General features: G+C 33.7%; 1 protein-coding gene across 2 annotated transcripts in view; it reads right to left on the bottom strand.

Annotated features, from left to right (window-relative positions):
* The window catches only part of AGL6 (AGAMOUS-like 6), a 32,129-nt gene extending 12,612 nt beyond the window's left edge, over window positions 1–19,517 (bottom strand). For both annotated transcript variants that reach the window (XM_028261521.2, XM_028261524.2), the window contains exon 1: window positions 19,066–19,517. In XM_028261521.2, coding sequence (XP_028117322.1) covers window positions 19,066–19,247 — 182 coding nt within the window. In that variant the 5' untranslated portion in view covers window positions 19,248–19,517. The remainder of the gene's footprint in view (window positions 1–19,065) is intronic.
* Window positions 19,518–21,294: the final 1,777 nt, after the last annotated feature.

Below are 21,294 nucleotides of genomic sequence, written 5' to 3'. Positions count from 1 at the left end.
GCTATAAATGGGTATTTTCGTGCTTATTTTTTGTGCATTAAAATATGTATATAATTATATATATATATATATATACACATGATATATGCTTGAAAATTAATATTTTTCTGAATTTTCTCCGATCAACCTGAAATTTACATATGTTGTAGTATATTTCATTAAAGAGAGAGTGTGATACATTCTATTTTTTGGGTTTGTTAAATGTCATTTTTGATATCACCAAAATTGGACCAGAAAACACCCTGGAAGGCGATGCGTGAGCCACACACACCAGATGACGCCGTCAACGGCGGCCACGCGCTTCCACGCATCGTCACACGCCAGGCGCACTTCCCACGCGCTACCACGCAACATCACGCGCGCGCTGTCTGCGTCTTCCACGCACACGCCCTGGCGAGCCAAGCCACGCAATTTTTCCGCGCCGACTTGGCTTCTGGTTTTTTTAAGGCTCTGTTTGTTTGTTTTAACAATTCAGAATTGCTTTAAATTGTTATAAGTAATTCGTTATAGTTTTGTTTTAAGCGTGGTTGGTACTGTTAGACTCAGAATTTAATTTTTTATCTACTGTAAAATTTTCAAAATTTTATGAAAATAAAAAATAATTTTCCTGAAATAATAATTCATTATTTCTGCTTTAAAATGCTTCTGGGGTGGCATGACTAAGTTTCTAAGGCTGAAATTTTTATAGTAGACTACTGTAATGGTTTACTATTTACTGGTATAATTGTTGCATTTTCCTAGATTCTGAAATATTTATTTATGATTTTATGTGTATTTATTAATTATTTAAAATTTCAAAAAATACCAGAAAAATTCCAGAAAAATTTCAAAAGTGATATACTTTCTGTTATGGCATAATCTGAATATTAAATACAGAATATTGTTAATTTTTGTCTAGAGTTTCTAATATGTTGTGATTAGAATAGCATGATTAATTGTTTTTTATTTAAATTCTGTTATTAATTGTAACATAGTATGAGTTGATTATGAATCTACATTATGATGCTATTGTATGGAATTAGAATATTTTATTATACTTTAGACATGCCATAGTCAGTGGTAGGTTGTTTGGTTGAGAGAAATCTTTGTAGATTTACACCTGAAAACTAATATTTTGCGCATGAATTAAATTAAATTTTGAATAATTGTCACCTGTAGCGCAAGAGATGATTACGAGCATAGTGGAGTTTCGATCTTGTGACTTGTGTAATATTGTCACTATTTTTTAATATATATTTTTGCAGCGAAATTATATTATGCTAATCAAATTAATCCCAATGCGAATTTCTCTTTAAATTGACTTAGCTTATAGAAGTTAATTTAGTTGACCTAGACTTAGTAGAGATGTTCAAATGTGAACAGTGCAATCATATTCGTTAGATGAGCAAAAAGTCTTGGGGATTTTAGGTTAGACTTTAATTGAGCCAAAACAAGTAAACATGACTCAAAGTCGTCGTGGTTTTTTTGCCTTGTTTGGCACAATAAAAACTGATGTGTGCGCTATGGTTAACAGCATGCTAAGTAGTTTTGATTGGCGAGTTTTGGAGTTGTGAAATTAGTAAGCCCTCAATAGATCTGTATATGATCTTGACTATTGAGTTGCGGAATGACTTTGTAATTTGACTTGTAATAATGTTGCATCATTGGATGAAGTAACATTCAAGAGTCACATTATCCAAGAAATATGAGTTTAAATGAATTAGTCATTAAATGTAAGACAAGTAGCTAGTATAAGCAGTGTTTTGCTCTCTATCTAACTGTTGGGAATTGATGGAGCAAAATTTCACGCACTATAATAGTGTGCATTAAAGTATCACTTGAAGTTAAAAGATTAGCGCTTAGTAACAGCAAAATCTATTAACACCAAGTGAAAAGATTAGCGCCAAGTGGCTGCAAAATCTATTAGCATTGCCTACTTATCTAAGTCTGGACACTTACTGTTTTCACACTTGAGTGTGAGACATGAGGAGGTGCTTCTTTGTATGATTCCTTAGCTAGGCTAACGTTTTTGAATAACGTTTACCACTAAGCACAAACGTTGTAGCATAGTAATGAAAATGTCAAGGCCGGCAAGGTTGTTATGATTCTAAGAATTTGATGCATCGCTTGTGAGAGCATTGTGTTGAATTAGACTCTTTAGCCTAATTCACGCTTAAGTTACTTCAGGAGCTGTCATAGATTGATAACTTATTCTCTCCTTCTTGTGGATAGTAGAATTAATTGCAAGTAATTATGAAGCAAGAAACAAAGATGGCAAGAGGAGTATCGTCATTTTTTAACTAGATGTAGTTAAGTGTATGGAGAATAAAATTGACTCGAATGTGCAAGGGATAAGCACTTACCAGTTAAATTTGTGACTTAGGCGCACTTGATATCTCCATGACATCATTTTATGATCTAGTGAACATGAATTAGTCGTGAGTCATTACCTAGTTAGGCCTAAACCTTTAAAACTTGTCTTCGAGAACTCACACATTAGGATGATTGGAATTAGTTTATGACATTGGTCATGAACCAGTGGTTTATTATACTTAATCACATTAATGAGAAGATGACATGGATGGTTTGAGTGGGCTCTCTTAGGCCCACTCGCTTGTGACATCCTGCTCGCATGTGAATGTGTAACTTTGTTCACAAAGGTTGCGCATAAGTAAGTAGGAAAGCCGCAAAAGGGCATTTGTATCGGCACATTTAGTCTACTATGATATTTGTGACTAGATATGTGTAGGGGTATGATAGCTAAGCCTCAATCTCGACATATTTATAGATTACGATACGCGTCTTAGTCAAGACTATTTGATCTCCCATAAGTCAAAAGTTTTGAGATGATTTTTGACATTGCAAATATGAGGTTAAGACCAATTAGATAATAGCTTTCGCGCTTTAGTTTTGGCCAAGGTGGTGAGTATCTATTTGAGTTATTTTAGAAAGCTCTGTGAAGAGAAATAGATGCTTTGAAATTGATTATTCCTACTACTCAGCAACACAATGGTGTAGTAGAGATAAGAAATTAAGTATTGTTTATGTTAGGTGGATGATGGCGCAAAATGTTTCCCAATTGAAAATTGCACTAGTTTGTTGCCTATATCCCTAACTAAGTGCCTTTCATATCAGATTTTACACTCCATTTGAGGAATGGGTTAGCGGAGAGCCATTTATGGGCGATCTGTAACCGTTAAGCAGCTTATCTTTATTTAACTTCCCATAAGGTTGCAAAGTTAAGACCTAGGGTTCTATGGCGCATTATTGTATGATGTCTTGCAAACACTTAGGGTCATATGGCGCATTATTGTATGCTATCATGTAAACCCTCAGAGTCATGTGCATATAGGTAAGCAACTTTGTGGGAGTGTAACTAAGTCACATAAAGTTTTCTTAGTAAATGTGACGTAAATAGAGTTTTGGAAATCTGTAAGATAGAGAATTCTAAGCATAGCGCTCTATGTAACCTAGTTGAGAATGGAAAGAAATTTCCAATATCCTAGGGACAGTGGGAGCGATGTACCTACTAATGGATTACTCTATCAGAGAAAAATACTCTACATTCTTAGTTGCGTGGTAGTGAATGTGAAATTTTTTCACGTCATCACTAGGTGATTGAGAGGGAAACATTCATGATTGTTCCGTAAGATGATAAAAAGCGTAGGATAATGCCAAAGGCTCTAGTCCGCTGTTTTTAGAAAGTGGATCAATGTTGCGTAGTTTAAGACAAAGTCTTTGAGGATTAACCATTTCTATAATTTGGTTGACTTTCCATTATGACGCGAAACTGTTCGAAAGTTATGCGCAATTCAGATAGTAATTGTTAAGGCATAAGGCTTGTTAGATACTGAAAAGTCGCACCATTAAGGAAGGTGTAGACCATGAGAAGACTTCCTCCTGGGGAGTGAGGTTATTTTGACTTAGGCTATGATTGACATAAGTTTGGAACATTGATTTGTGGACATTGTGACCCAGCTTCTCGTTGGAGAATTGGATAAGTAGATCCGTAAGGATTTACCTTCTGCTTTTATGGTGAAAAGTTAGGAGCACAAAAAGGTTGCTAGTTCTAATAAATCTTTTATAGCCTAAAACAGTTATCCAAATAGTGGTTCTTAGATTTCGTCGAGTCATGATAGGCCGACGATGATCGATGAAGACCACTGAGGCATGATCAATGGTCCAAAAGAAGTTTTTCGTTACTTAGTCATTATGAGCCAGTAATTTATAAGGTTGTCGCCACCTACGGTGGGCAGTCCTCTGTTTTAGATATGATAGACATGGGTGATGTAATTTATATGCTCGGATGTACGATCCTTAAGGATTGTTTTGAGAGAATTCCCAGTTTGTCTTTAATGACATACATAAGGAATATCCTAGAATGATTCTAGATGCAAAATTGGAAATGCATTGACTTACCTATCGGTAAAAGCCAAAGCCTTAGCTATTGAGTGAATCCTCGGATTGTTTTTGGGAGAAATAGATGACCTATGTTCCTTGTTTTTTTTTTTTTTTTTTTTTTTTTTTGGGCGTGTTTGGCATGATGAGTGTTATCTTTGGTAAATGGTCAACTGAGTAGTTTAGACATTGACCTTACTCATTAGACTGTGAATAGAATGCTTTATTAGTAGTATATTAATTTGCCCCTTATAAGATTCAATGCGCTAGTTGGACACATCTTGAATGAACGCAGATTGGTCACTAAAATGTCTTTAAAGAGGTAATTGTGCAAGAGGTAACGATTTTGAACCATTTCATGTGAGGCGCACATGGTAGATTCCGTTGTATCTGCTTATCACAAGAGGTGCTGATAAGGCTTATACTTGGAATTTAGAATTGCACAGACTATGATCGTGTTTTTTTTTTAAATCGATTACTTATTTTTTGTGAGATGATAGGATGTTGACACTATTATGGTTTGTGTCAAAATGATTAGCAGATGATAATGTCAACAGACAAGATTGACTCACTCACACGAGCAATCACCCTTGGCGCTTGGGAGCTAGTAAGGATGAGACTAGTGGTTTATTTTTATTTAGAGCCAAGAGAGGCTTAAATTATCCACTATGTATGTCACCTTGGTTACAACCAAGATGAGGTAGTGTTAAAGACTAAACATGAATGTTAGTACCCATTTTTAATGTTGTGCCTGTTTTGATTAGCCAGATGCGAGATCTCATTTGGCGCCTAGAAAGCGAACAAATAGAGAATTCGAGTTAGGCGCTACAAAGCGACAAGACTAAGATCTGTACGGTGTATCGAGTATAACGTCACTCTTTGGAAGAGTTACTCCACCGTAACATGTATTCATACTACATGTGCTTTGCGACCGAGTAATGAGGTGAGAGAATGGATCCATGTTTCCTCACCGTGTGAGTCTTACGTATCATTATTGATATGACTTTCATTTATGTACCCTTTTGTGACCTTTGACTATGTCATAAGGTAAGGGATTGATGTTCTGCTACTTTGGTATGTTGCCTGCAGTCATGTATGATTCGGCCTTAATGGACATCACTGGGAAAGTGATCAATCCTAAACTAAATGGCATGAGGGCAAAGGGAAGATCATCTAGTATTACACCACTGTTGTATATTCAATGCCGGAAACTCACATCGCTCTGTATGAGAGGCGGATTGAGTGTGAATATATTGCAAGAATTGAGAGGATCAAACATGCTCTTTTTTTAGGGATTATAGATGTTTTTTAGACCGGTGTAATTTATTGGGTCTGGGATATATAAGACACTATTTCTATTCTTTTTGGGTTGATGTCTCTATGCTGGCTCATTTTGAGTTTCTAGTGTATAGCTCCCACATGCAGGTGTTTCTCAGCAGTCACACGGTCTATTGGCTAGTATGTGATTGTTAAATATCTGGGGAGATTGAGATAAAGATGTAGTAGTGGCATGCTAACTTATGTGCGAGTGAGAGATGTTGGAAATTGGACCGGGTATTGGACTCGGATTTGGGCACCCATGTGGCATGACCCATGACCAATATTAGATCATCTAAATAATTTGATTTTTGAATTTAAATTTTATCTATCCTTAGTTTTGGATAACCCACTATCTTATATCTATATCTATCATATCTTATCAACAGATATGGATAGATGGTTAGATAGCCTTTATATCAGATACGTTATATATGGGATACAGGATGATTAGAATAACGATTGATATTTTTTCATACTCTTTCTCTAACTCTCTCCCATCTGTAAAACAATCAAGCATTTGCATTGTGACTAGTGTGGGTAATACTCATACTGTGGTATCACTCCATTGTTGGGTGTTCGTAGTTTGTGATTTGTGAAGCACGTGATTTATCCACAAGGTTCATTGTTTCAGATTCCATTACGTAAGGTATGACTTAAATCTTTTTACCCATTGCGTTTGATATATCTTACAGCTACATGTTTGTTTGGGTGATCAGTATTGAGCCAAAGGCAAGGGTTTCCAATATGTCCCCTTCTAAAGAGTGGTATGAGAGTGTCTTAGTGTATGGGAAATTTTCCGACCACACTGCCCGCTTAGTAACCAGCTGGAGAGCACTGGCAGAATAGATGGCAACTGACTGACCTGCAACAGAAATATAAGAATCTCGCGGTGGTTCGTCCACCCGGGGGCACTCCGACGATCAAGTCAGTATATCTCTCAAAGATAAATCAAGTACTAAACTCACAAGCTTGAGTATCAAAAGCATACCTTAGACCCACGGGGGTGCCTCTCTTTTATAGCCAACATAAACCTAGTCCCAATAGAAGCCTGATTTCTATGGACTCAGGATTACTGCTAATCTTGGACTCCTAGTAAGATTAGGATAAACTTCTAAGAGTCTTATCTTAATACAAACTGAAGTCTTCTCTCATTCTAGGACTCTTGTCCCTCATCCAGGTTGAGTTCCCTTTTCATTCTAGGACTCTTGTCCCTTATCCACTTATCTCGGATTTCGATATCTTCGGAGATAACCTCGGCCATGCCAAGATCACCTCGGCGTCACGACCAGGACACGTGGCACCTCGGCTGACACGTCGGCGTCACCTTGCCACGTGTTGGTACTCAGAAAATATATCCCTACAACTGCCCCCTAGGTTCTATTACCTCGGCATTCTGAGGTGATGGAACCTACACTGTTCGTTCATTTGTGCCCCTCTGTCCGAGATCAAACTCGCCGACCTCAAAGTTCCCTGGACTTTACTGTCCACTGGTGTCAAGAATCAAGTTTTATGCTTTCCAAGCTGCTTGAAATCGCACCTCCTAGCCGAGGTTCTGGTTCCATTAATTCATAAACTCCAAGAGCTTTGCAACTGCTCCACTCACACTCTCTGGTGAGTTCCCAATTTCCAGTCATCTATTTGACTCCGGCGATTTTCATATCGGCTTTCATTTCACTTGGAAGGTTCATAAACTCTTTACTTGCTATTAAGCTCAATCTTTCATAACTCTTCTGAATTTGTTTACTTGCCATCTGTTGCCTTCTATTTTTGTCTGTCTTCAAGTTTTGAATTGTTTGAATGCCTGGCACTGTTCTTGTCATACCCGCTTTCTGTTGCTAGCATCGTGTCTGGGTCATTACTTTCTTGTTCTTCACATATTTACTTAGTGCCTGTGCACTTGGCTTTATTCTTGAACTTTGTCGTCTTCTTGACTATTTTTCTCTTTTTTCATTCAATCCTCTGGCTTTTTCTCTTTCTAGCTCTTTTGCTTAAATCCGTCATTGTTCCAAGCTTTTAAGCTTCTGTAACTGTCTTCGTTCCTCTCCTCCGGTGAAGCTTACGTCATTCTGTCATTGTCGTCAGACTTCGGCAATTCTCATTCCGGCTTCCCTCTTTCTAGTAAGCCACTGTTCCTCCTGGTTTTATTTCTTGTTGCTTTTCAAGAAGCTCTGCTTCATTATTAATCACCATTGCTGTTTTACCCGTTGTTTCCAAATCATCTTCTTGAATACACACTGTTCACACATCTGTTGATTTCTGCCACTGTTCTTGGCTTGACACACTTATGCAATCTTTTTGTCTTGATTTCCTGATAGCTTCATCACTATTCTTGATTACGAATTACATTCTTGTTTCTGTTTTCTGTGTCTTTTTCCAGATTCTTGCTTTCAATCCTTGCCTTCAAACTCTGAGGTGCCAATCGCCGAGAAGAGCCTTGATCAAACTCTTCGGGGGATCGATGCTGAGCTCGAGGCCGAGAAGGCTGCTAAGAAGTCTTCCCAACTGCCTTCTATATTCTGCCATTGATGCCGAGTGGTTTTGTTTCCTTCTTTTACTCATTGTACCTTGTACCTTGTACTTTGTCCGTCTTTGTATGCTTTTAATCCGGCCGACGTGCCATTTTTGTAGTCTGAATAATTTATTTTTCAATATTCAGGCCGAAGTGCCTTCTTTCTTCTTTAAATGCATTTCTTTGATTTCTTCTTTGAATGTATGTCTTCTTTTTTCTGCTCTTGTATAATTCTATACTTAGAATAATTTGCATGTCTTCAAAGTACACCTTGACTGTGCAATCTCTTCGGGTAAAATACCTCTGTCACAACTTCTAATCTTGCTCATCTCGGCCTTGTCCTAACACTTGAAAATATTGTAACAAATATTTTCACAAGTGTTGCTTAGGACTTGTCACTTTCTCAATGTCTTCTATCAAGACTTCAGTTTTCCATATTTCAAGTTTTGACAATCTGGTAGTCTCGGCAAGTACACACATATTACTTGAACTTGACTTTAACTTGTAAATTTTTCTCAAACATTTCAACAAAGTGTTTAACCATCATCCTTTATCATAACCTCGGCTTAACTTCAGCTTGTAAATTTTTCTCAAACATTTCAACAAGTGTTTAAACCAATCTTCTTCCGATACGACCTCGGTTTAACTTCAACTTGTAAATTCACACACAATTTCAACAAGTGTTAAATATCATATCGGTTTAACTTTAACTTGTAAATTCACACAGAATTTCAACAAGTGTTAAATATGACCTCGGTTTAACTTCAACTTGTAAATTCACACAGAATTTTAACAAGTGTTAAATATCATCTCGGTTTAACTTCAATTTGTAAATTCACACAGAATTTCAACAAGTGTTAAATATCGCATTAGTTTAACTTTAACTTGTAAATTCACACAGAATTTCAACAAGTGTTAAACATCATCTCGGTTTAACTTTAACTTGTAAATTCACACAGAATTTCAACAAGTGTTAAATATCACATCGGTTTAACTTCAACTTGTAAATTCACACAGAATTTCAACAAGTGTTAAACATCATCTCGGTTTAACTTTAACTTGTAAATTCACACAGAATTTCAACAAGTGTTAAATATCACATCGGTTTATCTTCAACTTGTAAATTCACACAGAATTCCAACAAGTGTTAAATATGACCTCAGTTTAACTTCAACTTGTAAATTCACACAGAATTTCAACAAGTGTTAAATATGATCTCGGTTTAACTTCAACTTGTAAATTCACACAGAATTTCAACAAGTGTTAAACATCATCTCGGTTAAACCAACTTGTAAATTGTTACAAATTTTAACAAGTGGTAAACATCATATCGGTTTAACCAACTTGTAAATTGCTATAAATTTTAACAAGTAGTAAACATCATCTCAGTTTAACCAACTTGTAAATTGCTACAAATTTCAACAAGTGGTAAACATCATCTCGGTTTAACCAACCTGTAAATTGCTACAAATTTCAACAAGTGGTAAACATCATATCGGTTTAACCAACTTGTAAATTGCTACAAATTTCAACAAGTGGTAAACATTATCTCGGTTTAACCAACTTGTAAATTGCTACAAATTTCAACAAGTGGTAAACATCATATCGGTTTAACCAACTTGTAAATTGCGACAAATTTCAACCAGTGGTAAACATATTCTTCTTCTCTCTGCCCCCTACATGACTTCCACATACTCCTTTGCGAACTTTATAAAAGGTCTTCAACCTGGCTAACTGCAGTCCAACCTTGTGTGTTTTCTTAATTATCTTCTGGGATCTGAGATTTGCTCACTGAGCTCTTCTCTTTTCGGACTTAAGTGCCGAGATCTTGTCTGCTAGAATCTTAGATCTGCTCACTCAGGTTGAGCTCTTCTCTTCTCAGACCTACTCATCTAGGCCGAGATCATGTCTTCTAGGATCCAGGATCTGGAATCCGAGATCTGCTCACTTAGGTTGAGCTCTCGTCTTCTCGGGCCTACTTGTCTAGGCTGAGATCATGTCTTCTCAGATCCGGGATCCAGGATCTGGAATTCGGGATCTGCTCACTTAGGATGAGTTCTTCTATACTTGAATGTTATCTCCTTGGGAGCGCTCATGCCCCCTGTCTTTGCATCCCTTCTAGAAGGGTCTTCGTTCCTCCTCAGGTATCTATCCTTCCATACCTGGAGGTCATCTTCGTTGTAGTATCCGCTTCGATCTGTTGTCTTTGGTGCGTCACCTTCCTGGCCGGCGTCTTTCACTCCGTGACTCTGGTCACGAGTTTCTGTGTTGTGGTTGTTCCCTTCAACGTCGAGGTTGATAGATCTCCTATTCCCAGCAGGAGCGTTGTCTCCAGCCTGATCCTTCTATCCATCATTGGCCATCTATTCTTCTTTCTTTTATTGGCCATCTATTCTTCTTTCTTTCCCACAGACAGCACCAAATTGTATGGGAAATTTTCCGACCACACTGCTTGCTTAGTAACCAGCTGGAAAGCACTGGCAGAATAGATGACACCTGACTAACCTACAAGCCAACATAAACCTAGTCCCAATAGAAGCCTGACTTCTATGGACTCAGGATTACTGCTAATCTTGGACTCCCAGTAAGATTAGGATAAACTCTCTAAGAGTCTTATCTTAATACAAACTGAAGTCTTCTCTCATTCTAGAACTCTTGTCCCTCATCCAGGTTCAGTTCCCTTTTCATTCTAGGACTCTTGTCCCTTATCCACTTATCTCGGATTCCGATATCTTCGGAGATAACCTCGGCCTTGTCAAGATCACCTCGGCGTCACGACCAGGACACGTGGCACCTCGGCTGACACATCGGCGTCACCTTACCACGTGTTGGTACTCAGAAAATATATCCCCACATTTAGCATGGAACGTTTTTTTTTTTTTTTTTTTTTTGAGATACAAGATCAAGGAGAAGAAAATTGTAAGAAGCATATATGGAAGAATGAATGAATATGAAGATCAAACACAAGCTCGTGTGAAGAATATATTCATAAGCATGTTTAAGAAAACAAAATTCAATCTGATCAAACAAAAAGAAAACAAAATTCAAGCCATGCACATCTACGAACATTGAAAAGATCATTGCATTCAAATTTAGATGGGATGTACTTCTTAAGCAATAATGCTTTTCTTCCAAGACTACTATTGATGCATTTTTGTTGTACAGCTTGTACTTGAATAATTCATCAATAAATTTTATTTTTTCAATCACAATAAAAATAAAAATAAAGAAGATGAAGCTTTTGGCTAACATCTTCACCGAAGATAAAAAATGAAAATGTCAAATTAAGAGGCAGTGTTGGAAAAGTAACTTGAAATTTACAAAATATCTAGCCTAGAATGATGTGGAAAATGTATCAATTTTTTTAAATAAAATAAAATAAAATAACTAAGCTGCTGTTATATCCTTGGCAGGATAGGCCTTCAAAGAGTCAAGTTGAAGCATTCAGTGTACAAGAAACCTGTTTACTCCCATTTTCAAAATCAGTGTTTTTCTTTTTTTTAGATAACTAAAATTTAGTCTAGTAAAAAAGAAAATTAAAAACACTCTATATTTTCATATAATTTTATTTTTTAAGAAAAAATCATTTTAGTATTTATTTTTATCAAACTAATTTATAGTTAAAAAATTGAAAGCAAAATTTGAAAACCAAACTAAATTGAGTATTTATATTTTCAATTTTTTACATTCAAACACACAATTGATGAAAATATTGATACAAGAAAAAAAAAATCTTAAGACATGATTAAATTGACTGAAGTATTAGGAAAATTGTATTGATGTACTATGTATTTCATTAATTTATTAATAAAATTTTCTTTTGTCAAAAAAAAAAAAATCCCTTCAATCTTAAAATATTAGTTTCTTGTGGAGAATCCAATTTTATTTTTTTTTTTTTGGGGTAAAAATACTAACTTTTCACTATTACCCTTTGACTTTTTTTTGGAAGAAAAATGGCTGGTAGCTCGAAATTTGTGGCCCGAATTTGGGTCGAATGGCAAAACGACTTTTTTTTTTTTTTCTTTTTCTTTCTTCCTTTTCTTTCTTTCTTTTCTTCTTCTTCTTCGTTGAAACCAGAAGAAGAACGGAGGGGAAGAGGAGAGAGGGAGCCTCCGCCGCCTCCGCCCGCCGTCCTCGTCGCGAGGAGCCTCCGCCCGCCGTCCTCGTCGCAGTTCGCAGCTCGTTCGTCGCCTCCGTCCACCGTTGCAGCTCGCAGCTCGTCGGCTCCGCCCGATCGTGCCTCCGCCCCCTCCTCCGCCTCCAGCCCTAATAATTGGGCCCCCTCCAGTCCTTCCTCCTCCTCCTCCCTCCTCCCTCCTCCTCCTCCTCCTCCTCCTCCTCCTCTTTCTTCTTCCCCCTAATTTCGAGCCAAATTCGAGCCCCTATATTCGAGCTACCAACCGGGGTTGTTTTTGGAAATATCAATTGTTATAATTATACTTTTTGTGTATGAATTTAAAAGAAGAGAAAAATAAGAAATTCATGTTATTTTAGTCCTTAATTTTTGGAAAAAGACTACTAATATTTTGAGACAATAAAAAATAGAATAAAGGACTAATATTTTGAGACAGAAGAAGTATATATATATATACATATAAGGTTTGGTTTCTCTCATGTTCACAATATAACTTGAGATAATAATTGGGCTTAGTGGGCTCATTGTGAACCCAATCTCAGTGATCCAAATCGTTCACTTTTTAGCATTCGTTGAGAATAATATGCATATAAAAAATAAGATGATTGGATTTGAATTACATTTATCTTAAAAAAATAGACGACAAATATAATTTCAAGAATACCTGTCAGTTTTTTAAAGACAAATGTGATTCAAATATATAACTACCAAAATTCAATCATATTAATTTTTTAGGAAAATGATTGGTGGCCCTAAAAAAGTTGCCCCGAATACCCCTAATTTCCAATTTTGGAAACTGCTTTTTTTCTTTCTTTCTTTTTTCCTTTTTTTTTTTTTTTTTTTACCTAAAATGGAATTTCGGGGCATTCGAGCCCCGAAATTTAGGGCCCTCAATCAGCACCGAATTTTTTATATGAATATTCTTCTCAATAAGATCTAAAAAATGAACGATTTAAATTACTAAAATTAGGCTTACAATGAGCCTATTAAAGCTTAAATGCTCTCTCAAGTTGAATCCCTAACATGAGTCAAACCCATATATATACATTTGATAACCGGTTGTCCGAATCAATTTATATACACTTCGACTTATGACTCTAAGATTTTGAATGTTTAACCTTTATAAGATTCGATCTGCAAATTCTTGTGTGGTAAACCCATATATATATATGTGCCAAATCCTAAGCCAAACCTTTTAAAATTGTATAATTTTCCCCAAGTCAAACCTCTTAAAATTTGTATTGTGATACAATCCTGATTTGGGGCTAAATAATCGCATATGAATAAAAAAAAGAATTAAAAAAGTCAAAAAAATTAAAAAATCAACAAAAAAATTAATCATTCCAAAGTTAAAAAGTCCAAAAATTCAAACAAAAAAACCAACCAAACAAAAAAAATCTCAAACTAAAAAAATTAAAAAAAAACAAAAAATAAATTTAAAAAAAAAAGCACTACCAAACGAACACATATTCATATAGTGCCCTAACACGATTGTTAAGATTATTTTGTAACTCTAAGACATGGTTCTAAAATGACTAATCATTAATGCATTGGGATCAACATACCCATAACTGCTCAATTTCAGCAACTATTAAACAATCCCATCTCTATCTAGTGAGAAACGTACTTAAAAGATGTCTAATCATTATAAAATTATTATAGAATTAAATTTCAAAAAAAAAAAATAAAAATACTTTGCTTCTAGCTACTAGAGGGCATCCTAAAAACCAAAGGGTAAATGGTTGAAGTTAAAGAGATGTAGCAGAGTATCAGTAGTAATCTATATATTGGGGGTGTTTGTTTTAATTTTTCAAAGTTAACTTATGACTTTTAGTTTTGAAAAGTTTATTTTGGACTGTTTGGTTAAACTTATTTCAAACAGTTTCTGATTCTAATAACTTATTTTAACTCAAAAAAATTGATTTTAAAAAGCCGCTCACCCATTATTTCTGATTATCAGTTTCTGCTGTGGACATGTTAATTTATGATTATATTCTTAGATTTTTTTTATTTTTTATTTTTTTAAAAATAGAAAAAGACCCAAATGGACTATAGATTATTATTATTTTTTTTTTGAGAAATGTAGACAAACAAAAAATAAAAATTAATTGGAAAAACTATTTCACAGCTTATTTAACAAACGCTACTCAGCAACTTAAATCTATAATTCAACAGCTACACCAAACAGATTAACAATTTCAGATTAAAGTCATAATCTATAATTTGTTAAGTTATAATCTATAAACTGTTTTAATCGGTACACCAAACGGGGCCGTTATATAGAGTTTTGGGATGTGAGTTGATTTTTTTTTTTTTTTGAACTTTTAGTTATTTTAGGTCTCGTTTGGGAATAGGTATTTTTAGTAATTTTTTAATTTTTTGATTAAAATATGATATTAAAAAAAATTAGTATGTTTGAGATGACTTTTTGACATTTTACGAAAAAATGTGCAAAAAGTAGAAAGAAAATGAAATCGTTGACTTTTTGGTATAGATTGTTAGTTTTTTGATTTTTTTAGTGACTTTTTAACTTTTTAACTAAAAAAGTCACTTGCTAAACAAGGTCTAAGACTAAAAAGCCTCGTTTGAGATAAGTTTTTTGATTTTTTTTTTACTTTTGTGAGACAAAAAATGAAATGATTATGCGTTGAATGTGATATTTTATTCTATTTAGCTAAAATAACCTATTTTATTTTATATGACTATTGTAGCTCAAATCTTCATCCGAAACGAATTCATAATTAAAAAGAGTTTTAGAATTCTAAGTATTCAATTTAAATTTTTTAATTTTTTAATTTAAAAAAATTATAAATAAATCACACACTCAAATATTTTCTTTTTTAAATAAAGAATGCATTTTTCATTCCTAGAATCATTCCCTAAAATCATTCATTCCTTACAATCAAACAAACAGAGAGTTTTCTAATTAAAAAAATAATAATTGATAAATCACACTCAAAAAATATTTCGCTGTAAAATATTTCTATTAAAATATTTTAAATTCTTCACTATAAAATATAATATGATTTATATAATTAAAATTTTGCAACATATTTTTTTTCTCACCATGGCCATCATTACTACTTAACGGGCATATCATTATTTTTATACACATTAAATGTTTATATATATATATATATAGATTTACATATATTATGATTGAGTAATTTATATTTATATTTTTCAATTTTAAATAATCTATATCTATATTATATATATAATTAAAATTTCTTTAAAGTTCAAACTCTCAATGAATTTTTTTTAATTTTAATTTTTTTTAATAATGAAAATACTCAAATATTAGTATTTTAACAAATGTAATTTACTACTATCATATGCTATGAAGCACGGACACGGACACGGACACGGACACGCATACGGACACGGACACGGACACGGGACACGGCAATTTTAAAAAAATGGGGACACGGACACGGCTGGGGACACGGCAAATTTTTTTTTATATAAATATTTTTATTTTAATACAAGTTAATTATTTTATTTAATTATTATATTTTAAAATAAATATGATTCTATTAATTTTTTATTTTATTTTATTTTGTCTACTTTTTTTTTATTAATATATGTATATATATTATATAAAATATAAGATATAAGGTGTTTTTTTTATTAATATTAAATAAATACATATATACATATATATATTATATACCTAATAGATATATTATACATGAATCAGATATATATATATTATATACCTATAATAGATATATTAGTACATGAATCGAATCAGATCAGAGGAGAGAGAGGGCGATCGACGCGATTGCAAGAGAGAGCGATCGACGCGATCGATGCAAGAGCTAGGGCGAGAGACGCGAGCGAGAAGGAAGGCGAGAGAGAGGGACGAGAGAGAGAGAGACTTACTGATGAAGATCGACAGGCGAGTCAAGGTCGAGGTCATGGATGGAGGTCAATCGCGATCGTCTGGGGTGTTCGATCGACTGATGGAGCTTGGAGCTTCGATCTTCGACTGGATTCATGGAGCTTCGATCTTCGACAGGTTTGTCTCTCTTCACTCTCTTCCTTCACACTCTCTCCTTTGTCTCTTCCTACTTGCCGCGCCTCACGCCGTGTCCAGATCTGGACACGCGTGTCCCCTACAAGAAAAACAATTAAATTAAAGGGACACGGCAGATGGCGTGTCCCGTACGTGTCCCCGGCGTGTCCCCGTGTCCCCGGCGTGTCCCCGTGTCCGACACCGCCACGGCGCTGATTTTGCCGTGTCTATGCTTCATAGATCATATGGTAAACTAAAATTACAAAACTTATAAAACGAAATATATTTATGTTTTATCATAAATATAACTTTTGTAATTTATTATTTAATTTTCATTAATTAAATTATGACATGTATTTAATTGATTATAAATAATTTTTATTACATATTGTAGATAAATTTTATATTATTATTTAATTTTAAAAAATAAATTTTGATTATTTATTTATACCGGTGCATAGTATGGATAATATGCCAGTATATATATAACATAAAACACAAAAGATAAATATTGGGAAATTTGTTATGAAATTTGTCAATATATGGCTTAGATTGAATTATTATTTTATGAGATTCATGATTTAGATAGAATTTTTAAAAAAAAAAAAAAAATTTATTCTATGATTTAGATAGATCTGAGACACATAATGATATTTTTGGATAAATTTTTAGATAATATTTATAAATTTATAGCATTGCTCAATGAAATTTTTTATAAGAATAATAATTTGGGGAAGAGTATTTAAGATTTAAATAGTTTTGTTTTCAGACAAAAAAAAAAAAAAAAAAAAAGCCTTGACCGCCTCCACATATCCAAGAATAGTCGAAGGAATAGCTACCAAAAGCAAAATTAAAAATTAAAAATAAGAAACTTGATCACCTCCACAAACCAAAGAGCAGTAATAACAATAACAACTAAAGTTATCTAGATGTACTCTTTTTACCCGAATTAATAAATAATTTACCCCAATAAAAAAATTAAAAAAATAACAACCAAAAGCAAAATTGAAAAATAAATAAATAAATAAATAAAAGATTTTGTTGTATCTATTAAATTTTCCTCTCTTGCATGCAAAGATAGAGACCTCTATGAACAAACATTTAAACTACTGATCCTCTTTCTTCATATATCCAAATTCCCAGATAAGAATAAATGCACAGATAAAAGATTTTTGGAAACTCCTACAGTTGGTGTTTTTAGATAAATAAATAAATAAATATTTGATATTTTTATATTGATCTTTTTCTTCAATAGATCCTCAAACATCTTGAGTTTTGAGTATATCTGTGAAACTTCCATCTTCATGCAACAATAGCCACCATCTGCACACCCTTGCTTTCTTTATCTTTTTGGTAAAAGAAGAAAGTCCTATTTCTAACCCCCCTCCAAAGTACTGAATCAATATATATTATAATCATATAGAAGCAATAAATTTAAATTTTATACTGCAAATTGCACCAAGAAAGACATGATTTATGATGATACAGTAAAAGAACAAAAGGAAAAGAAATTTTTTCAAGATCACACAAAGAGAGCGAGGGAGAGAGGGAGAGAGAGAGAGAGAGAGATTGATTACCAGAAAGAAACCCAAATAGCTTGACTGAGAGTCTTGAAGCATAAATTTTTCTTGCTTCAATGACCATTCTTTTACACCAATATATGCTAAGTTTTCAATAACATATATATATGCCTGACATATTGCAATTTTTAGCTTACATTGGTAGTGGTACCAATATATAACCTAACCCCTCTTTTCTATTGTGTTTGAAACATGAGAAAATAAAACAAAATAAAGAAAATAAAGAAAGAAAGAAGAGAAAGAAGAAGACATGGGAAAAAGAAAAGAGAAGCAAAGGAAAATCAAATGAGAAAAAGTTTCTTATTCTTGGTTTAATGAGGAAAAAAACCGAATAAACATTTCTAAAAGGAAAAGAACTCTTTATTACTAATAAAAAAAAATTAATTTTTTTTTTAATTACTAGTAGAAAACTTTTCTTTTCAATTAATTACCTCATCAAATCCTTATAAACAATAATAAATTTTAACACTTCCAATCAACATTTAAAAAAAGAAAAAATAAAATTTACAAGTTCAATAATTTTCTTTTTTTTTGAAAAATAGAGATATGCAAGGAAAGGTTATGATTGATGGTGAATTTTGGAGAGAGAAAAAGGAACCAAATCAGTGAAGAAACCCCAAGATCTAAGGATTGAAAGAGATGAAGACAAAATTTCAAGCATTGAAACCCTTTGGACTTTCAAGTGCTTCTCTCTATGTTAACTAACTACCTATAACACATTTCGAGAGAGAGAGAGAGAGAGAGAAGGAAAATAAAAAAGGGAACCCTAGATCTTGCATAAAGGTCCAAGAGGAGGAGGGAGTGAAGTTTTGGGGTAGAACAACCTCGTCAGTCATTCTCTGATCTTTATGATGAGATTTTCAGAGAAGAGTGAAACGTGTCGATCTCTCAATGGAAAACCCATTTCACAGAACATCAATCTAGAAACCATGAAGCCATAGAAGCATCAGAATCATCATCAGAAACAAAAACCTAGAAAACCCAACTAGAGAGAGGACAGTCTGTGATGAAAAACAAACATTACTGAACAAAGTTCAGGTGATCCAAATGAGATCCATATATGATATATACATATACATATATATAGAGAGAGAGAGAGGGGAGAGAGAGAGAGAGAGAGAGATACCCAGCGCTGCCGAACTCATAGAGCTTGCCGCGGCTGGAGAAGATGATGAGAGCCACTTCAGCGTCGCAGAGGACAGAGAGCTCATAAGCTTTCTTAAGCAAACCATTCCTTCTCTTTGAGAAAGTCACTTGACGATTGATCTTGTTCTCTATCCTCTTTAGTTCTACTCTTCCTCTACCCATTCTCTCTCTCTCTCTCTTTCTCTCTGAAAAAACACCCTCTCTCTCTCTCTCTCTCTCTCTAAATAGGAGCACAATATGATGAGCAGTTAAGAAAGCACTGATACATGTGTGTCTGTGTGTATAAATGTCTTGTCTTGAATTATTTTGTTCCTTATGTTGCCGTAGTATATTGGTTTCCGATTATCTTTAGGCTAAACTTATAAGTTGTTGCAAAACCCTTGTTTTGGGGGTAGACTTGAAAAAAAAAAAAACAAAAACAAAACAAAACAAAACTTGCACTATAACACATAAGAATTTTAAAAATTAAATTTTTTTGTCTTCAATATCTAACAAAATTTGTTACAAAAATATTAATAGACTAATTTTGTGTGCCAAACCAAAAAAAAAAAATCATCCTCACAAGTCAAAAAAAAAAAGAACATTTAGTGACAATTTTAAAAGTATAGCTAGTAAATGTATTTTTAAAAACAAAACAATTTCATACTAAAAAGTTTTGAGTCAAAAAAAATTTATTTCATAAGAATAATAATTCATTAGTAAATGTTTAATTTCATTCCTAAAAATATAATAGTGAGACTTATGACAATTAAAATATTTAGTCCATAAAAAGTAATTTGGTCCAAAATAGATAATAATTATTTCAAGCATAGCTTTAAATAATGGGATCAAGATATATATATATATATATATATATATTGGTATTTGTAATACAATCAGTCATTGTTCAATATTGGACAATATCGGTCAATATATCATTGAATAACGGTATCAAAAATTTAAAATTCAATTACCTAATTACTGATACAATAAGTAACAATCAATATCTAAACCCTGATTTCAAATTGGAGTTAGGATACGGGTGGTATCAGAGTCGGAGTCGTGCCTATGGAGATTATGTACATAATATATTTATAAAATGACTCATGAGACCTTATTTGTGTATGTCTTCTTGATTAGAGTTATGAATTGAAATTTAGATGAACAAATTTATTAGACTAATTGTTGGGTTAAATCATAGCGTACAATACTTTTAAATTAAGTTGTGAAGTGTCTCTAACAGCTTACTCACTTTCTGTCTCTCCTCTTAAGTTTTTCTCTCACAATTCAAGTGTATGTATGTATATATACACTAAAATGGATTTGGAGGGAGAATAAAAAGGATACTTGAAATTCCTTCACCTTATTATGTAAGTAGGAGAGAGAAAGATTTTAGTTGGTCGTTCATTAACAACAAAGTGGAAATATGACAATTACACTTTTTTCTTTGTTCTTTGTTCTTTTTTTCATTTTTGTTTTAGGAAATGCCTCAAACCCTCCCTCTCTATCTCTCTCCTGAACTCTCTCTCTCTCTCTCTGAGACCCAAATAAACCACTTTCTCACTCACTCTCTAAACTCACTCTCTACAAAGTTTACCTTCAGTTTTGGGGTAATGTTTCAGGCCCACGCGCCTTCATCATGCATGAAATTCAAGCTTCTTCCATGGATGTGAGAGAGGAGGACCATGTAGAAGCATTGTTTTAAAAGGAGTGCTTTGAGGTTAAAATGGGAATTTAAAATTCTAATTTTGGCATATAGGCCTTGTTTAGTGCATTTTATAGAGATGTTTAATTATTATTTTTATTTATTTTGAAAGTCTCGATCAAAATGTTGGTGCAACTCCTTTTTATAGTTTATCTAATACAAATAATTTAAATAAATTAAAAAAAAATTAATTATCAAATAATTGGAAGAAAAATGTTTTAAATCAACTAAGCCTAACCTCTTAAAGGTTTAGCCTCAAAAGCGAAGTCAAGAGTGTGGTGGTTAACTTCTAGACATAGGTGGTAATTTTTTATTTTATTGTTTTTGATGTTAAAACAATGAAGAAAAGCAAATTTGAATGCAAAACCGCATCATAGCAATGCAGAGTGATCCTAAATGGAAAAGATGAGAAGATGATAAGTAAACTTAATGAAGCTGAAACAACCCTGCAACTTAGTAGGGTCATCGGGTTGGACTGCAATGTAAAGGAAGAGGAGATCACAAGTAAACTAATGGAGATGGAAG

The sequence above is a fragment of the Camellia sinensis genome, chromosome 2 (assembly GCF_055761805.1).
Source record: "Camellia sinensis isolate YWXY chromosome 2, ASM5576180v1, whole genome shotgun sequence".
Lineage (NCBI taxonomy): Eukaryota > Viridiplantae > Streptophyta > Magnoliopsida > Ericales > Theaceae > Camellia > Camellia sinensis.
The sequence above is the reverse complement of the archived record's forward strand: the minus strand, read 5'-3'. Positions and strand labels throughout refer to the sequence as shown.